At 40.3% G+C, this 19,472-nt stretch overlaps 1 protein-coding gene across 1 annotated transcript in view; it reads left to right on the top strand.

The window, feature by feature from the left end:
* The window catches only part of LOC124377713 (MAM domain-containing glycosylphosphatidylinositol anchor protein 1), a 178,750-nt gene that overhangs the window by 28,164 nt on the left and 131,114 nt on the right, over positions 1–19,472 (top strand). Inside the window, exon 3 of the mRNA XM_046837012.1 lies at positions 16,501–16,640. Within this exon, the coding sequence (XP_046692968.1) occupies positions 16,501–16,640 (140 nt within the window). The remainder of the gene's footprint in view (positions 1–16,500; positions 16,641–19,472) is intronic.

Below are 19,472 nucleotides of genomic sequence, written 5' to 3'. Positions count from 1 at the left end.
GTGTGAGTGTGAGAGCATGTGTGGGTGATAGATAGGGATTGATGTATTTAGCGAGCACTGGTGTCACATGCACACACACACGCACACACATATATATATATGTAAAAATATATGTATGTCCAGGTTACCGAAGCACCTCGTCCTGCTCTTTAATCACCCAGACTTTGCAAGTCATTAATGGAATGTTGTTCCCAGGGTTTATTGGAACACAGCCCTGGTTTTAGTTCACTTCTGTTTATACCCCACACCTGCTTCGAAGTGCACTCTCTCTCTCTCTCCTGCATGAACAAAATCATTAACAATTAACCTCCATCTTGGACACCCAAGCTTCCGAATAAAAAAGCAACGCCATTCCATTGTACCCGCGTTCCCTCGCCAAGTGATCAGGGGAAGTGTTCAAACTTGTACTGTAGCGCGGGTCCCGTCTCGAGTCCTCTGCTCTGCCGGGCTTTCACTTCCTGATGTCCTCGAACTTTTTAGCTCTTCCCGCAGGTGTTCTCTAATCCTCTATTGTCCAGTGTGTGTGTGTGTGTGTGTGTGTGTGTGTGTGTGTGTGTGTGTGTGTGTGTGTGTGTGGAGGGAGCGAGAGAGCACACACTCTCGCTCTTTCACCTCAATTCCAGCATGATTCTATTCTCACCTTTCCATGGCTATTAACATCCTGAAGAGAGAAAGATTGAGGAGAATGAAGAACATATGCTTCTCTGTGAGGCCCAGCTCGACGCAGTGTGTATATATACACACACATGCGCACATGCACACACACATGCACGCACACACACGCTCACACACACGCACACAGTTAAACAAGTTCTAATTTTAACCTGCACCAGCTGCTTACCTTTTTCACATCTCTGTTGTTGTGCAGCAGAGGCAGGTGTGTGTGTGTGTGTGTGTGTGTGTGTGTGTGTGTGTGTGTGTGTGTGTGTGTGTCTGTGTGTCTGTGTGTGTGTGTGCACAAATACAGATGGGATTAAAATAGCTTTTCACCTGGACACAAAGAGACACGGGGCAACCAAAAGATAAAACAGATATTACGATACACTACTAGACACTCAGGTCTGTCTGTCTGTCTGTCTGTCTGCATGTCTGTCTGTCTGTCTGTCTGTCTGTCTTTGTCTCATGCACACAGATTGAGTGCACACACAAAAGGCGTCAGCTTGAAGGTTACACGCAGAAGAAGCAACCTTTTCCCGTGTAGCAGTTGTTTCCACCTGCTTGTGTACAAATCTCGAACGAATGCCTGTTCGGAAGCGACAAACAAGTGAATGAAGGAAAAAAACAAACAAACAGCAGCATGCGTCTCGCAATAAACCGCTTGGTGACATGTGGGAAACTGAGCTGACGCTAATAAAAAAGGATAAAGTATGACAGGGTGTATGTGGTGTGTATGGTGTGACTACAAATTACTGAATGGAAATTCTTTTATTTTTATTTTTATCCATTTATAGTTATGTTTTATTTCAATAGAATGCCCTTAAAGAAGCCAAGTTCCCTTTATCACTTAAGTTATAGCAGCTCTCAGCATTTTACCCTCTTTTACTGCTTCTAGTCCATCCACACACACAACACACACACACACACACACACACACACACACACACATACACCCGGATGCATTCACACACATGGTCCGACACACTGTGGTTTCCATAGCAATGCCGTCAGCTTGGTAGGACTTGATATGATTCGTGGCACGCTCTTTGAGAGCGCTGAACACAAACAGAATCCTCGTCATAGCCTGGTGCTTGCTCTTTGTTTCTTTTTCTCAAATCCCTTCTTCTTTTCTTTTTTTTTTCTTTGCTCTTGCATTCCTGCCGTCTCGCCCTGTCAATCTGAGAACCAGATCTTAGCCAAGGCTGGGTTTTTATCTGTGTTTGACCATTTATTATGCACTCGCTTTCTCTCTCTCTCTCTCTCTCTCTCTCTCTTCCTTGCTCTCTATCTCTCTCTCTCTCTCTCTCTCTCTTCCTCTCTCTCTCTCTCTCTCTCTCTCTCTCTCTCTCTCTCTCTCTCGCTCTCTAGCATCTTTCACTCTATCATATCATACATCTCTCTCTCTATCTATCCTCTTTTCTTTCTCTCTCTCTCTCTCTCTATCATCTGTCACTCTATCATATCATACATCTCTCTGTCTATTCTCTTTTTCCCTCTCTATACTTTACTGGCTCACTCTCTCTCTCTCTCTCTCTCTCTCTCTCTCTCTCTCTAGCATCTGTCACTCTATATCATACATCTTTCTATCTATCCTCTTTTCTTTCTCTCTATCTCTATCTCTCTCTCTCCCTCTCCCTCTCTCTCTCTCTATCATCTGTCACTCTATCATATACATCTCTCTGTCTATCCTCTTTTTTCTCTCTCTATACTCCTCTCGCTCACTTCCTCTCCTTCTAGATAGATAGATAGATAGATAGATAGATAGATTTTGTTGCGTGATTTGAGACTAGATCAGTAAAACAAATGTTGTGATAATTTTTTTTCTCTCTCTAGCATCTGTCACTCTATCATATACATCTCTCTATCACTTTCTCTCTCTCTCTCTCTCTCTCTCTCTCGCTCTCTCTCGCACCTCTTCTCACTCACTCACTCACTCACTCACTCACTCACTCACTCACTCACTCACTCACTCACTCACAGTAAAACAAATGTTTAGTGATTATAAATGATTTTATTTTTAGATCTGAGTAAAGAAAGGATGTCGTAAATAAATGTGTGTTGCGTTGAAGGTTTTAATTACATTTATTTATTTATATTTCAAATAAAAATAGTCAGACATTAATGGCACGTTAATAGAATTAGTGCTGTTAAAGTGAATTTGCGTTAAAGCATTATTAACACGTTACTTTTGACAGCCCTAATATATATATATATATATATGTATATTCTGTATATCCTTTGCTTTCTCTTTTTCTCTCTCTGTGGCTCGATCTGTGGTGTTCTCTTTCTTTCTCACGTGTTTGGCTTGGTTTGCATTCAAGACCTCGAGCTCTGGCTGGCACTTCTGCAGGTCTCCTTCTGTGCTGATGGCTGTTTATTTTTTCCAAAGTTTTGATCGTAAACTTCAAATGTAATAAAAAAAAAGAAATCTTGACCAACCACATACTCCGGCCTGCTATTTCCCTCTGTGGCAACATGTTAATTTTCCTCTTTTTTTAAACTGCTTTCATTTAGTCTGTTGCTTTACTGCGTTCCCCTATTCCATGTTTGCGACTCATATTTTTTTCCCTCGTGTTTTTTTCACGTGTCTAACCATTTTTTGAACACGATGTTAAAAACCGGATCTAAAACGTCATGTAAAATGTCTAAAGGGTTCAAAATGGGAAAAGCGTTAGTTATCCGAAGCGTTTATCTTTTCACCCGTTTTTTTTTTAAAGATGGAAAGGTAGCAACACTCCTCTGCTTTTAGGGTGAGAGGGATAACAACATGCTTTCTCTCCCCTGTCAATCGCAGCAAGCTTTCCTTAGAGTGTGTTTCACGGCCAAGTGATGCAGCAAGAACGGCGGTTTGAAATCGTGTCCGGCTTCACATATCTCAGAGGAAGAAGCTGTTAGCTTTCACTCGTCTTCGTTAGTAAGGATATATACCCTGTCTAAAAAAACTGCTGAGTCTGTAAAAATAATTAAATAAATAATCGTCACAAGTGCTGTGGATCAAAGTTTTTAAAGGGAAGTGTTTTGGCCCTTTAGGAGGTCTTGCTGCTTTAAGTTGGACCACCGGGGAAAAAAGAAAGAAAGGGAGAGGGATAGAAGTAATAAATGTAGGAGAAGAAGCGAGGGATTTTTGCCCTTAGCGCTATAAGAGTGTCATTGCTGCTTTCATTCAAATTTGCCCTCGGCTCCCAAACCCTCAATGTGCAATTTTCCTCTGATTTTCCCCCAATAGAGAGATTAAAGTTCTGCTAGTTAAATATTTTGTGTAAAAAGCTTGCTAACTGTTTATTTTCAAAATCTTGCTAGCCTTCTGAACCCCAGCTATTTTCTATCTAAATCTTGCTTTCTTTTTTTTTTTTTCAATCTTGCTAGCTAATTGTTTTGTCTGAACATTAGCTTGCTAAATGTTTTGATAAAATGATTGCTAGTTGTCTGAAAGCTTGCTAGTTCATTGTTTTGTCTGAACATTTGCTCGCTAAATGTTTTGATAAAATGATTGCTAATTGTCTGAAAGCTTGCTAGTTCATTGTTTCTTGTTGAAGAGTTTTCCTTTAGCTTTCTATATTCCTCTTTTTATGTATTTCTAAGATTGCTAGCTAAATGGTTTGTATAAAAGTTTGGTAGCTAATATGCTTTTTTGTCTCAAGTGTGCTAGTTAAAAAAGAGAGCGATGTAACAAACAGTGGAGAAGAAGTAAGGGATTTCTCCCTCGGCACTGTATCGGCGTAGTTGCTGCTTTCATACTAATTTGCCCTCGGCTCCTAAATCGCCTTCGGCTGCCCAATTTGCAGCTCCTCGGGCGCGGCACGTTTCAAAACGTGTTTAATGCCATAAAGAGGCTTTAGCTGATTGAGGCAACATCCTGAGAGTGAATGAGAATGATGGAGAAGGACGGAGAATGGGTAGAATGACTTATTAATGGGAACTGAGCGGTAATTTGGAGAGTTATGGTAATAAATGTCAGCATGTTCGCCATCAAGTTGTTTGTACCTCATTACGTAGATGCCTTTTTTTTCCCTCTTTAGTAGTTGATGTTCTGCCAACATTTGAGCTGCTGCATTTGAGACGATGGAAGATATCAAAATCATGTTATATCGAGCTGACAGAAAAAGTACAAATATTGCTTACATACAGACGGTGTACTGGGGAGTCTATATTGAAGTCAAGCGGATCTTCGATACCACATGACACCTGACTCGCTTTCTTTCTCTCTATATATCTCCTTCTATCTCTCTTTCTCTCAATCTATAACTCACACACTTTTTAAAAAAATCTCTCTTTCGATATGTCTCTTTACTGCTCTCACTTTTATTGTATCTTACACCATATGTCTCTCCCTCACTTACTCTCCGTGTGCACGTGTGTGTGTGTGTGTGCACGTGTGTGTGTTTGTGTGTGTGTGTGTGTGTGTGTTGGCGTGTGTTACTCTCTTTCTCTTTCCCATTAACCGTCAGTCTGTCGCAGTTCCCTACTATCCATTTCTCTGTGACTCTTTCTTACTCTTTCCCTGTCTGTTTTTCTACCTTTGTATCATTATTTCTCTCTCTCTCTCTCTCTCTCTCTCTCTCTCTCTCAAGATAGAGTAGGAGAGAGCTTCGTCGTCTCTCTATATCTGTGTCTTTCTCTCACACTCTTTCTTTATCATTCACACACACGCACACACGTTCTGTCCTTGGGGCCAATTTGGCTGTACTCTCTGTGGTGTTTGGACAGACTTGTCCTGATCCACTCACCCTCATCCTGTCTACTCACAGCCTGTTTGAGACTTGGCCACCAGACTGCATTGTTGTGTGTGCATGTGCGAGTGTGTGTACGTGTGTGTGTGTGTGAGTGTGTGTGTGTGTGTGAGTGTGTGTGTGTGAGTGTGTGTGAGTGTGTGTGTGAGTGTGTGTGTGAGTGTGTGTGTGTGTGTGTGCACGCTCCTGAATGTGTGCATGAGTTGTGGGTTTTATTTATTTATTTATTTTATTTGTGTGTGTGTGTGTGTGTGTGTGTGTGTGTGTGTGTGTGTGTAGGGGGGTGTAAAGTTCATTTGTGTTTTCTGTCTGGTTAAACTCAGATTAAAGTTGTTGATCCCCTGAGCATGAAATTCATTCACAAAGCATGTGTGTCACTTTTATATCATTAGTATGAAAAACGGCGACCTTTGAGCTGGATCTTCATCTTTGGGAAGATTCTAAGTAGGGTGGGTGCGGAAGTGAGATGTTCTCCGACGATCATCATGCACAAGTTGCCAGACGATTTCGACATTTTCAGAGGTTGAGCTCGTCGAAGGTCTTCCTGGTCTCTTGTCGTCTTCTGCTCTTGAAGCGCGCATGCCGCTCGATACACCTCGAACGACTCATTGCATCATCACCATACGTCAAACGCACGTCGTGCCAAACGTCTCTGTGGCAGATTTGGCCAGGTGCATGCAGAATTTCTTGTTTGCTCTTTGTTCCAATTTGCTGTCCATGATGAAATCGCAGACGCGGTAACGCACGTGGTCAAAATAACACCAGTAGTTTTAGATTTTCATAGCTTTTTATTGCTATTATACTTTCTGTTTGCTAGTTTGGCATTGTCTCCAGTTGATTTATAGAGCACCGTTGTTCTTGGAGGAACTCCGTATCGCTTCATGGTGTACCGTACCAGTGCTATACGGTTAAAATAACAAAACCGCTCGACCTGAAATTACAGCGTCCATAGACTCTTGGTATTTCTTGAATTTCAAGACCATCTATAAAAAAATACTCTTTGTTAAAGCAAGCATTTGCCCTTAAACTATGATCCATGATCTAATTGGTCCTTGAGATGAGCACTTGTAGACATTGTTGATGGGTGTTCTCGCTTTGCCTCGCTCTCCAGATTGAGCCATGTGTACGCTTCAGCACCCAGTGTTAATTGTCGACACGTCGTAATGACTAATGCCTGCGGTCGACTCAATTAGTTAAGTCCTCTGCGAGTCCTCTTATCGGGCTTCCAATAAATAAGCATAACTGATGGATGCTGGAGAGCATTAGTAGTTGAAAGCAGACTATTTTGTCCTTAATCCCCCCAAGCACACACTCTCTCACACACACACACACACACACACACACACACGTGTTTGAAGTTGTCTGCCGGTATAGCCAGCAGCGGCTCAAGCTGTCAGAGGGAGCTTCCCTAAGTGGAGCTGATGGCTGTCACTGACTCGGCTGTTTAATGCCAATAGCGGTGTTCATCTGACAGCCGATCTGTATTGAGTCATAGTGAAAGGTATCGACTCAGCAAAACTGCCTTCAGTCCTCCAGCATCTTCAGCAGCCCCAAACGCGGTACTGTGGGCAATTTTTTTTTTTTCCCCCGCACTGTGTTCTAACCACTGTAAGGTGTTTTATAATGAATAACATTATAGCCAGCGTAACTGTTCAATCCAAATAGTTTGTCGGCATCTGACCATTTGTATGAGCTTTTTTAACCTCTACTCTTCTGGGAAGATGTTTCACCAAATATTGGAGGGTGATTTGGAGATTTGTGCTCATTCAGCCAGTTAGTAAAGCCAGGTTCTAATGTCTATTCTAGATCTTCCAGTCCAACCCGTGTAAAGCACATCTTCATGGAGGTGGCTTTGTGCACAGGTTTGGGTCTTCTAGTTCAAGTGAGGGGGAAACTTCATGCTAACATTTTGGCGTACAACCACATGGGGCTGGAAAAATCAGGTGTCGCAATACATTTGTTAATTTAGTGTACATCGATGTGTTATAATACTAATAATAATTAATATGTAGTATTATTTTAATAATTATTATTATTTTTTTATATTAATATGTACGCTAGTGTTACATAAGCATGAAGGTGTCGGAAACAGTTGGACAGGCTCTAATTACAGAACAACAAAGACTGAGGCGGTGAATAAACAGCATACTGTATGCATATCATTGCCATTATTTTGCTCCAGGCCGCATAATCATTGTTAATGAGCATTTTCATGACAGTTTATAGACAGTGGAAGTGTGTTATTTGAACACGATGTGGTGGACATGCATCTAAGTGAGATAGCGTGTTAGTTAAAATTTAATCTGTTCCTGTTTACGGTCATTGTGGTGCTCAAGGTTGAACATCTGCATCCTCATGTGAAACATTTGACAAGTCCAACTCTCTCTCAGAGGAATTCGGAGCATTCTTTCCCTCTGCTGTAGAAATCTCGACCGATCCCACCCCTTAACTTTTTTTTAGTGCAGGCTGATTTTCTTCCTACTTTAGCTCACCTAGCATTCAGCTGCTATCGACCAGGGCTGGAAAATTTCCTGAAGCTTTCTATGGGAACTTCATCTGGGAAATTTTGGAAATACTCCAAATATTGCAATATGTCAAGAATTTGGGAATTTATGCAAATTAATTTGATTTTCAGGGAAACTGTATCATATCCAAACACAACTATAAAAATTGTGTTTGGTCATAAGCTGACACGTGTGCAATCTAATGCTGAGTTTAAAAAATTTTTGACTTTGATTACATTTTTAGTATAATGTTGTTCTTTTATACTACATTTAAGTTCCCTGATAGAGGCTCACCTGCAATTTTGTAAATTCACAGTTTATTCTTGATAATTTCCGTTAATTCCCACATTTTCCTGTTAAATTCCTAGAATTTTCCAAAATTACTACCAGCTAGAGAGGGTAAAGGCTGGCAATTGCATATTTTTTAACTGCTCAAGCTGGTTCATATTGTGCCATTTAGAAGAAAAGGCTCACCCACCTTATGGCCCACTGGTAGCTCAGTAGTTAAGGCTGTAGGTTACTCATCATCAGGATGGGGTTTCAGCATTACCAAACTTTCTAGCAAGCTGGAACAAGCTCTCAGAAGCCCATCATTGTCTGGTCACATTCATCAACAGGAAGAGTATATTCCACCTCTACCATGCAGAAAGTATCATGTCTTGGACTTTTCTTTGGGGCACCCTGACCAATCCTGCCCAGTCTTGCATACATTCGGACCACTTTCTCCTGAAGGCCTGAAGGACTTTTGACTAATCTTGCCTAAAATGTTTCACCAATTCCACCCTTTTTTGGCAGTATTTTTGTTCCTGTACATACCTCCTGCCTGAATTTGACACTTCTAGTGGCTTGAACATTTGATTAAACCCTTAAACTCGGCAACACTTGGTCCGAAAAGCAGCTTGTCGAACCCTATCGCTGTGTCCCAACTCAAATTTCATGGTCATCCAGATTCTCACAGAAATCAATCTCTTGTCTTTGTCTCGTTCTATTGCTTAGTCACAGGCTAAGTTTATCTTCTGAAGTAAAACAGTCATTTGGCTCCTCACTGGTTTACTTCATGATTTATGCCAAGGCACCAAGGAGGTCAGGGAAATTGGAGACAGATAGAGGAGAGGGAGATAAAGCGAGGAAAGGTAGACGGCGGAATGCTCCAGAAACCATGGTGAAAAAGCTACGACCCAGAGTGCTGTGATTCCCCCAGAGAAGCCAGGTGCAGGTGGAGCTCTTTCCTGTTGAGCATTCTGGTGGATATTGGAGTGTAGGTCATCCATAAATGTGCTATAAATAAAACATAAGATGATAAATCTTCCACGGGTTTTATTTATAGACAATTTTTAAACAATGCATTCTTGTCTAGCTAGCATGATTTTTTTTTTGCGTAAAGCAGCTAATCGAAATATGTTCATGTTGTTTCCATGTAGTATATGTTTGATTTTCTATTAGGCGGTGACCTGAGATTTATGCATCATTTTTTTATATCAATATAGTCCATACATGCATATGAAATTGTGCATTTTTATGACAGTAATTCAGTAGCTGGATTTGTTGATCCTCAACTTATTGAAATGCGTCGATGTCACGTGACGTCACTTGTCAAAACGGTTGGACAATCCTGAAGACGCAAACTACTGAACTACATACTTTTGAAAATAGTTTACATTTACATTATTCATAATATACTTATATATAAATTTATACAAATGCTTTGATTCATTGAAAGAGCCAGATAGAGGCTACTTCTAACTTCTACTTTTTCACTAATCCGGATCTGAAAACGACACACTTATGTTTTCAGACGTTTCCAAAAAGTTGCTCATCCACAACGAAAACGCTAAAAACACGTACGTCTTTGTACTGTACTGCGCAAATCGTAAAACGTTTACTTTCACGGCATTCACTAAAAACGCGACAATATTTTTCGAAAGCCTTCGTTTTTACAGTCCCGAGTACTGCGTTATTAAATTTATCCACTTCAGACAACGTTTTCAAGAATCTACAGTACGTGTCACCCCGCTAGATCCGCCCATGCTTGCATCTAAATATTTCATCCTTTTTTTGCTAGTTTTGTGAGAAATCAATGACGTGTAACGGGTTGAGAAGAAAGTAAAAAAAAAAAAATGGCACTTTTATGTCAGTTGCGCTCACTTGTTTTTATCAGATTAGAAACGCAAGTCAAAGTCGGTCTGGTGGATTTCACGTTCTCTAGAGTTTTAGAGTGCACGACATCAATTTCAGTTTATAGTCTGTCTTTCTGCTTTGTTGTCCATTTTGTTTCTCTTCTTTCACTCCTCCCTGACGTCCCTGTTTCACTCTGCTGATCTGTGACTGGACTGGCTGTGATAACCTGCAAAGTGGGAGCGTGCTGGCTGTGTTTATTTTCAGACTTAGATAGATGGCTGGATGAACACACAGACATAGAGAGAGAGAGAGAGAGAGGGAGAGAGAGAGAGAGAGAGATATGGAGTGTTCACTGCTGGCTGGAGTTGTAACATACTGGGAAATGGTCATTATTCATCATGCAAATGAGAGAGAAGCAGCCCTAAGGACACACACACTCACACACTCACACACACACACACACACACACACACACACACACACACACAGTCTACAGTACATAACTCATTCACACTCTAACCATAATAACTAAAAGAATCATTGAGCTGTGAGTCTAAAATCAGTTTTTGAAAGCTAAGGATTTTTTATTATGGTATTATTAAGGTACATATTCATTTTTATGAATAACTTTATGAAAACCATTTTGCTATCAAATATCTGTATTATGTCGGAATCTCATTAGAAATGTTTTCATTCAAACTTTGCATTCCCTTTCCGTTCTCTGCTCAGCTGTAGATATGAGATTAAGGCTATTCGAATGAATTCAAATGACGTATTATGGAAATGAAATAATTCTGAGATTTTCGCTATAATAATAATAGTTGGTTATGTTTTTCCACTTTCAGGAAATGGAAGTTCATATTTATATTCAGCGCGAATGGGAAATGTGTGTGTGAAACAATTTGGATCTATTTGAACTTCTGATTTGCTAAAAAATACCAATGTCTACTGATTTGTGTGAGATCAAATTCCATGCCTAGCAATTGGGTGCATTGTGGGGGATTTTATGAAGTCAAATATATTTAAATGCACTCAAAAATGACGTTTGCTCTCGAAAGCCGCAGCGAGATCTCCCAAAGGAGTATGGTGACGAGTGATGAGGAAAAACAGTTCGGAACGCATGAACGGATAAGAAGGGAACGAATGCGTGAACACGAGAGCACGTATCGTGTTAATAAGGGCGACGGCAAGGGAAACGTTTTCAGGGGTTGAGCTCGTTGAAGGTCTTCCTGATTTCTTGTCGAGTTCCAGTGATGTTGTTCCGCTCTTGTTCAGCTCAATACACCTCGGAACGACTCGTTGCAGCAAAGCCGTATGACAAAACGTATGTCATGTCAAACGTCTCTGTGGAAGATTTGCCCAGTTTCACGAAGAATTTCACGTTTGCTCTTTGTTCTAAAGTGCTGTCCACTATGAAATCGCAGACGCCGTTAGATCGTGTTGTTTCTGGCGAGACACGTGTGAGGAGAGCTTGGTGGTCAGAAAAGCACCAGGTGCACAGCTCCCGATGTACACAGGATGACATCTTTCAGGACACTGACTTATAAAGGTCGGTGCTTCCTGTGACTGTGCGTGCAGCCTTGTGCTGCCATCATGGTACAAAACTAGACTCGAATGTTTTTTAACCATCTTGTAGGTTGTATGAATTCGTTGCAACCAGAAACCAAATGACATTTTAGGCTTATAAAATCACATTCAGGCCAAATGACTTTATCTCAAATTCATTATTAGAAGCAATCGTTTGTTTCTTTTTGCACTTTTTAGGTTTGTGAACTTTTTTTTAGGAAAGCGAGAGTTGTTCCAGACTAGCTTCAGTTTGCTAAATCCTGTGCTTTTGGTAATGGAGCGATTTGAGTGAATAGATGAGATACTCTGCGACTCCACCACACGTGAGCGCTAAAGCATGACGTCTGTTTGTCTTTACGAGGCAAGTGAGGCAGAGCAAACTGTCACCTTTTTGTTTTTCCATCCATATCCAAGCTCTCCTGGGTTTCTCTCTGTGTCCTGAAGACTGAGCTGTCTGGAAAAAAATTGGTCAGCATGCGAAATGTCTTGTTTGTTTGTTCACAAAAATCCCACGCGATTCTTAGCTCGAGTTTGTCAAGCAGTTTGACGGAGCAGTCTTGACGGAGTTTGACCCCCTTGTGTTAAAACCTAGTTTTAGTTTTTTCAAGGTGACATTTACTTTACCTGCCCAAAATTAAAAATTAATGCACTCAAATTGAGACTGCTTTTATATGTAGGCACACAAAACAAAGGTTTTCACTTTATTCTTACAATAGCCAGTGATGACCTGCAGGGTTCAAGCTCATGCAACGTGTTTCTTTTCAGGTTGCTTACTTTCAACTGGGGAAGGAATCCGATTTGTTCTGAAAGACGTGGTTCGATATGTCGATGCGATAGGAACCTTGATTAGAAACTTGGCCCAGAGCAATTTGAGTGCTGTTAGGTGAATAATTACTCTCCGGTTTCATATTGGGTCTCTCCAATTAGTAACAGCCACATAGCTTCAGTTTGCATTTGCATAAACTTCATCTCATCTGTTCTTTTTTTTTTTGTTGCAGTCTCGGTATCATTTGCGTTCAATGGCCCATGCAGATGCAACCGGTAATTAAAAACACAGCGTCAGTAATTATTGTCAGTCTTGATAAATAGGCAGAACTGGTTCATCGCTGTAATCTAAACCTATTTACATTTTGCATGTTGAAAAAACTTAAATGATGTGAGACCATCTTCTAATATTACATTTTCTAGCCGTATGTGGTTATTCTCCAAACTTTTACCACAATATTGGAAGTAAACTTGAACCCAAAAACCAGGAGACCCAAACCAGTTCCAGCATGACAGTGCAGACACCTGTGCACAAAACCAGCTCTACATCTAGCTTTACATGGGTTGGAAGTCAAGTCAAGTCAAGTCAAGTTTAGTTCTATTGCGCTTATCACAACAGACATTGTCTCAAAGCAGCTTTACAGAAATTAACAGTCAAGGTGAACGATGTGTATTTATCCCTGATGAGCAGCCGTAGCGACTGTGCCAAGGAAAAACTCCCTTAGATGTAATGAGGAAGAAACCTTGAGAGGAACCAGACTCAAAAGGGAAACCCATCCTCATTTAGGTGACATCAAGAGTGTGATCATAAATCTTTCAACAATACAGAACACTGGAGAGTGAGAACTAACATGAGCACTGGAGTATAAGATTATAAGTGATGTTCTTTCTACAGTCTTATACAGTCTTTATGGTTAGTAGCTCCTAGTTTTATGAGCTCAACATTTGTGATCATCACAGATCCAGCATCAACTTCTCCATGCCAGAGCCTTTAAACACTCCAGGAGGTCCAATGTCAAAACCACACATGTAGCAGGATCCAATTGGCACTGGTACGTCTCTAGATTCGACATCTACTTCTTCAAAGGTCCATAATCTTCATGAGGTGGGACGTGACTGGAGCTGGCCAACCTCAGGATGCCTCGGGATGGTGAGAGAAAGAGAAACAGTGGAGAGGAATTAGCGTAGCTGCTGTTAACAGCACGTGTGTGAAAGATCTCCTGCTATAGAGCTCAAACCCTTTTAAACACCTCACCTACATCATTACTTGACTTTACTAACTAGCTGAGTGATCACAAATCTCCTTAAGCACACTCCAACATCTAGTGGAACATCTTCCCTGAAGAGTAGAGGTTATTCTAACAGAAGACAGGGACTAATTGTGAAATAAAATGTTAAAGAAAACCCAGCAATCTTATGGTCATGCATCCACAAGCTTTTGCCTATATATATATATATATATATTTAGAGAGAGAGAGAGAGAGAGAGAGAGAGAGAGAGAGAGAGTTTTAACTCATATCATGCAGTGGATTCACACCTCAAACACACTTGAAGTGTCTGACCTATAACAGTGCATACTGCTACTGCCAGGCTATAATAGGCCTTGCCCTTGAGACACACACACACACACACACACACACACACACACACACACACACACACACACACACACACACACACACACACACACACTCTCACACACATAAAGCCAAGAATTCTCATCACTTCTGCACACTGTATTCACAGAGAAAATCTTATTTGACCACTGAGAGCTTGCAAATCTGTTGGTAAAGTTTCTAAATATTCACTTTTTAACCACTATGAGGAATGTGGGAATTTACAGAGAAAAACATGAACTGAAAGAGAAGCTCAGGATCAACACTATTACTACTGATTAGCATCCTTTATTTATTTAATATTAAATGTACTGGTCATTTCAATATCACTCGTGTCCAAGGGTATGCAAAAGCACGCATACCGAAATACAGCACCGTTTCTAGGCAAACTTCGCAGTCGCCTAGGGGGCACCAGCGAGCATTCCCCATTTTTCTGCTGAAGTTTAATGTACAGTATATGTTTCTGTACTTGAATGCAGGCAGTGATTAATACATGGCTTTAACCTTTTTATGGACGGTTGCGAATGCGTTTTATGGTGTGGGGGTGGAGCACTGTGGTGGGAGGGCGGAGACATTTGGTGTGGGGTGGGTTGTTTGGGGTTTTGAAATATACCTTTGCAGAGAAATATAATAACCCAATATATTTCTTTTGTTTGTAACATGAGGTAGTAGTAGTAAAATATCGAGGTGAAATTGTGGTGTAATTAAAACATTATACAGAAGCATAATTTCCATATTCGAGCAAAACCCGCAGGTCGAAAAAAGCTGATGGAATTCCCTTAAAACTGCTGAGTTGAGGATTTTTGACTAAGTGAGAAAAATCCATTGTTCTCTGCCAGTCATCAATAAAGCGTTCGAGGTAACGCAGGCCTCATTTTGCTGGTAATGGTGGTAATTAATTTGTGCCACGTAATCGGCCCACCCTCTGATTTACTGTCGAGAATTAAAAGAAAAATAACACCGGCTTTTGGAGATTTGAAGTTGAATTACTGTAGGTCTCCATTTAAATATTAGACTTCCTGTCCAGCTCTGTGTTCAGGGTTTCTGTGGGGTCTTAAAATTGGCTGTTCTAGGTCTTGACTTGAATAATTTCGAACAGGTTTTAATTTTCCAATGACCATGTAACGCTACATCTAACGCTCATTAAAATGCTCCCGCAGCACTTTAAAACGTTTTTGCTTGTTTGTTTCCATGGTGTTGCAGTTTTCTTTCGTTAATCCAAATTTAATTCCCTTTATTGCAACAAATGAGATCAACATGCAACATCCAATCAGCTTTCTGTTATTGGTGCGAATTTCTCTTGGACTGTACCACAGATGTAAAACGGATTTTATTTTTCAGCTATGGGAAAGTGCAAGTTTAACGATTTTTGGCTTAAAGAAAATTTTATTTAGGTCTAGGGTTAAGGCCAGTTGCTAACAACGTGTTTGTGTGTGTGTTTTGAATGTTGTAAAACAGGTCTAATATTTCATTCTTAAAAGTCCTAAATTCAACTTTGTAAAACCTGTAGGACCCTGTGTGTGTAGCTCTAGCTTCCACGTCGCTTGTGCAGTAGTATTCAAAACTTGATGTAACCTACTAAATTAGGGTGGAAATCAGTTGCTGAATTTACATGTTACAGTCTTTTATTAAGTAGGACAGGATAATATGAAGCCATGGTTGAGGGTTTTTCCCCCAGACACTAAATGGGATCTATACATATACATATAGCCAATGTGCTTTTCGATGAAACGTAGTCCCAGCAATACTTGGACTTACGATTTTTCAACGACAATAGCGATACAAAATAATTGTAAAAATATTTTTGTGCAGCATTTTATATTTCATAGGATATGTTGGGATGCTGCCAGGATGTACTTATCTCATGCCTTGTGAGATGCTTTTCTTTAGCTAGCGGTTGTATTTTTTCTGTTTTTGCCGTATATACTGTAAATATATATACTGTACATATACTGTGTATATATACTGTAAAGTTTGTACATTACAATAGTGTAAATTGCTGTTTGGCTAAATTATGTGCTGTAATTTTTTTTATTATTAACAATATTACTGTATAGTACCCCATACTATCACCGTTTTTTAAGACTTATGATATTTTCAGGTTACGATTTGGTCATTGGAAAAGATTTCCATCGTAACTCAGGGTCTACCTTTATTGGGGATATTTTTGGTCGCAAAATATGATTAAATATTATGATAATATGATTAAGGTTACAATTCTAAGGATCAAGCGTATACATTCTTTATTACCGCTTTATCTGTGTTCTCCAAATAAAAAGGAATTGAATTCAAATTGAATTACCGTGTGTCATTTTCCAAATATAGTCCTTATGAGTCCTTGAAATGTATAAAACCATCAACCAGTTATCTGTGCATGTGGAAAGCAGGAACCATAGACATAAATCTTCGCATTGGATGGCGTTATCAGTATTTGCTTTACTTCTGGTAACAGTTTTAACAGACCACTTTGAACCACTTGTAGTTTAAGCTGGTGTGGTTTTGTGCTAAAAGTCTCTCTAATCTTGAGATCTCTGTCTTTTTCAGCTCCTGCGAACGCCCAGATTGTTCACTCTGGCCAGGCGTGTGTGGTGAAGGAGGATAACATCAGCGAGAGGATCTACACCATTCGCGAAGGTGACACGCTCGTGCTCCAGTGCCTGGTTAAGGGACATCCGCGGCCGCAGGTACACTGATGCGTGTATTGTAGGGATATCCAGCATAAGGGAGGTGGGGGGCTTAGTGGATAAGGCATTGGATTTTGAAATCGAAGCCACACCTAGCTGCCACTTATGGGCCCCTGAGCAAGGCCCCTAACCCCATAGCTGCACTGTTGTGTGATTGAGATGAATGAGGGTGTTTGCTAGATGCAATCAATGTAAATAGGATATCCCTTTATATCTCTTCATCAAGTCACAAAAACCTAATTGACAGCATTTTTTAAAGTATCATTGCACATCTGCTCAAGACGTAGGAAAGCTATGGGCTTGAGCTAAGACAGGATGAGTGTAGAGCAAGGGCAAAGGTCCTGCCACTATGGTTACAAGCTCTTACAAAGCTGTGAAGAACTTGCATTTAACTGCTTGCCAAGGGTTACCCAGTTGTGAGTCAGCTACTCGCTCAACAAACCCTGTGCAACCTGGTCTCGAAATGACTATTTACAGAGAAACAGTTCTTTTTTTACTTAGGACTCTATATTCATGTTCCAGTGCCTTAAATCTAGTGTTTATAGATGCGCATCTTCATAACTGAGGCTTATGCGATTCGCATCTCGATGCATAGCCAATGATAGGATACATATGACGTAGCTACAGATGCGATACGCTTCACCCATTGTTTTTATATGTTTCGGAATAACTTTCGCACCACCTATCATTTCAAACCTTTTATTTCCAGCCAGTAGCATTATGGAAACAAAATGATTGATGGAAAATGTAGCCAATGAGTGCAGGATTCTAACGATATATGGGAGGATTGTAGTCCCCATGTGGGTGAGTTCTTAGTTTTATTACCTAGTGGTCAAAGTGTGCAGCACATGCATAGTGACGCACCAGGAAGTGGATACAGCGCTCGGTTCTGCACAAACAGCTGTTTTCAGCTTGTGCTAACTGGAATGAAAAAAAGAAAACAAAAAAAAAGATTAACAGTCAAATAAGTTGTTTCATGGGAGATTTGAACAAAGCAGCAATGGGTATTTTGGGTTCGGAGTAACAACAACAACTAGGAGACCTATTTTACATCTGTAAGTTACAATATATCTCCCTTTACAGTTTTATACGGTGTTGTGTGTTTTATTGCCCATTTGTTTTTATAAGAGAAATGCTTGAAAAGTAAGTGTATGTGTGTGTGTGTGTGTGTGTGTATTGTTAAGATTGGAATGGCCGGACATCAATATGAATGGCTATGACTGTAAAGCAATAGCTTCTCTGGCTACCTGGCCATTAATATGAATGCCAAATCAATACCAATAACCAAACATGTATAACAAAAACCTTTAATGGTCAGCCATTATTTCAATGCAGACTGTATGAATAGAGTATGAAGGACCACCTGAGTTTAGCAGGTGGCTCTCAAACAGGGGGAGGAAGAAAAGGATCAGACATAGTCTCAGATAAATGCTTGTAGGAATCTCATTTGTTATGAAAATCTCCATAAAATGTACAATTTTAACTCATGAGACATGTGGCTTTCAACCCAGTACTTTTCTGGATTGTTTTAGGACTGATTTCATGTATTTATATATGAAGAAAAAAGAATTTAATTGAGGAAATTTATATTCACGGTACTTCATCATCTATAACTTTCTATAACATTATCTTTTTGAGCAATATCAACTTTGGACAGTAGAATGGACAGTAAAGCTGCAAGTTTCTTCTTTTTAAAGCTATTTAAATTTTTGTGTATGTAGCCCACTTTTATCAGAAACTGTTAACAACTTAATTTAGGTAGGGCATTTTCAGCTGTGAGTCCCAAAAGCTGTGGCGAAGGCTAACGGGTTTAAGTTTTATGCCAATGCACCGATGCGAATCGGCGAATCTTACCATCCTTACTAGGTTTGCTAGATGAAGTATATGCTTTTATTGTATAGTCCCTTGAGTTACTTATGTACTTCCTATGCTAATTTCAGTATGGAGGCTGCTGTGGAACAGTTGAAAGCGAGAGCACCTGACTCCCCTCCACTAGGGGGAAATCTATTATCCAGTTTGCAGTCCCAACGATCCTACACGTGCCACATTTAAGTTCTCTAAAGGTTCATCTGTGACATGCCAGGGGAGTAAAAGGGTGCAGGAGAATGAGTAATAAAACTGTTAGAGGTTTTGCTCAGATGATGAAGCGAGTGCGGGCCAGTGGCATGCTGGATCTTGCATCCTGATTCCATTCCAAAGTAGCAGAGCCACAGGCTGCAATGGCACCTTCTCCGCTGGCCAGGGACATTGAAATGGGGATGGCAGGGCTTATGTTCCCTGGGCCTTGTTAGTTTGCTTGTTTTCTGAGCAGCACCTATGTGTTGCCAACTTTTTTTGGCAGCACTTGCAAAGCTCACGACCGAACTAGAGATGCATACTAAACTGCAATTCTTTCTTACTGTGTTTGTAATGTGGATTATATTTGGCCACGGGTTCGCAATTAAAAAAGCACGAACCGATTGAGAATTTTTTCATTCTTAAAATGCGTGTGAAGTCATTCACAAGTCATACTGTAAATGTACAACTCAAATGTACAGGGATTTCCACAACTGCGGCTATTACAAAAACGTGTGTGATATTTATATCGTTGTGCGTTTACTACAGGAAGATTTCGAGCAGAAATGATCTGAGGCAGACTCAGGGAAACTGTTGTTCTCTTGCTGTCCTGAATAGAGAGAAAATGTCAAAAGAATAAATAGAGAACCCTCGAGTAACTTCATGCCGGCTAGAAAGAGTGATTTAAATTGTCAGACTCTGTGCGCTCGCAGCTTTCTTCCACATTTTTTAGCATCATAACACACAAACAGCAAGGAAAAATGCCTGTACCTCTAG

This window comes from Silurus meridionalis, chromosome 2, assembly GCF_014805685.1.
Source record: "Silurus meridionalis isolate SWU-2019-XX chromosome 2, ASM1480568v1, whole genome shotgun sequence".
NCBI lineage: Eukaryota > Metazoa > Chordata > Actinopteri > Siluriformes > Siluridae > Silurus > Silurus meridionalis.
The sequence above is the reverse complement of the archived record's forward strand: the minus strand, read 5'-3'. Positions and strand labels throughout refer to the sequence as shown.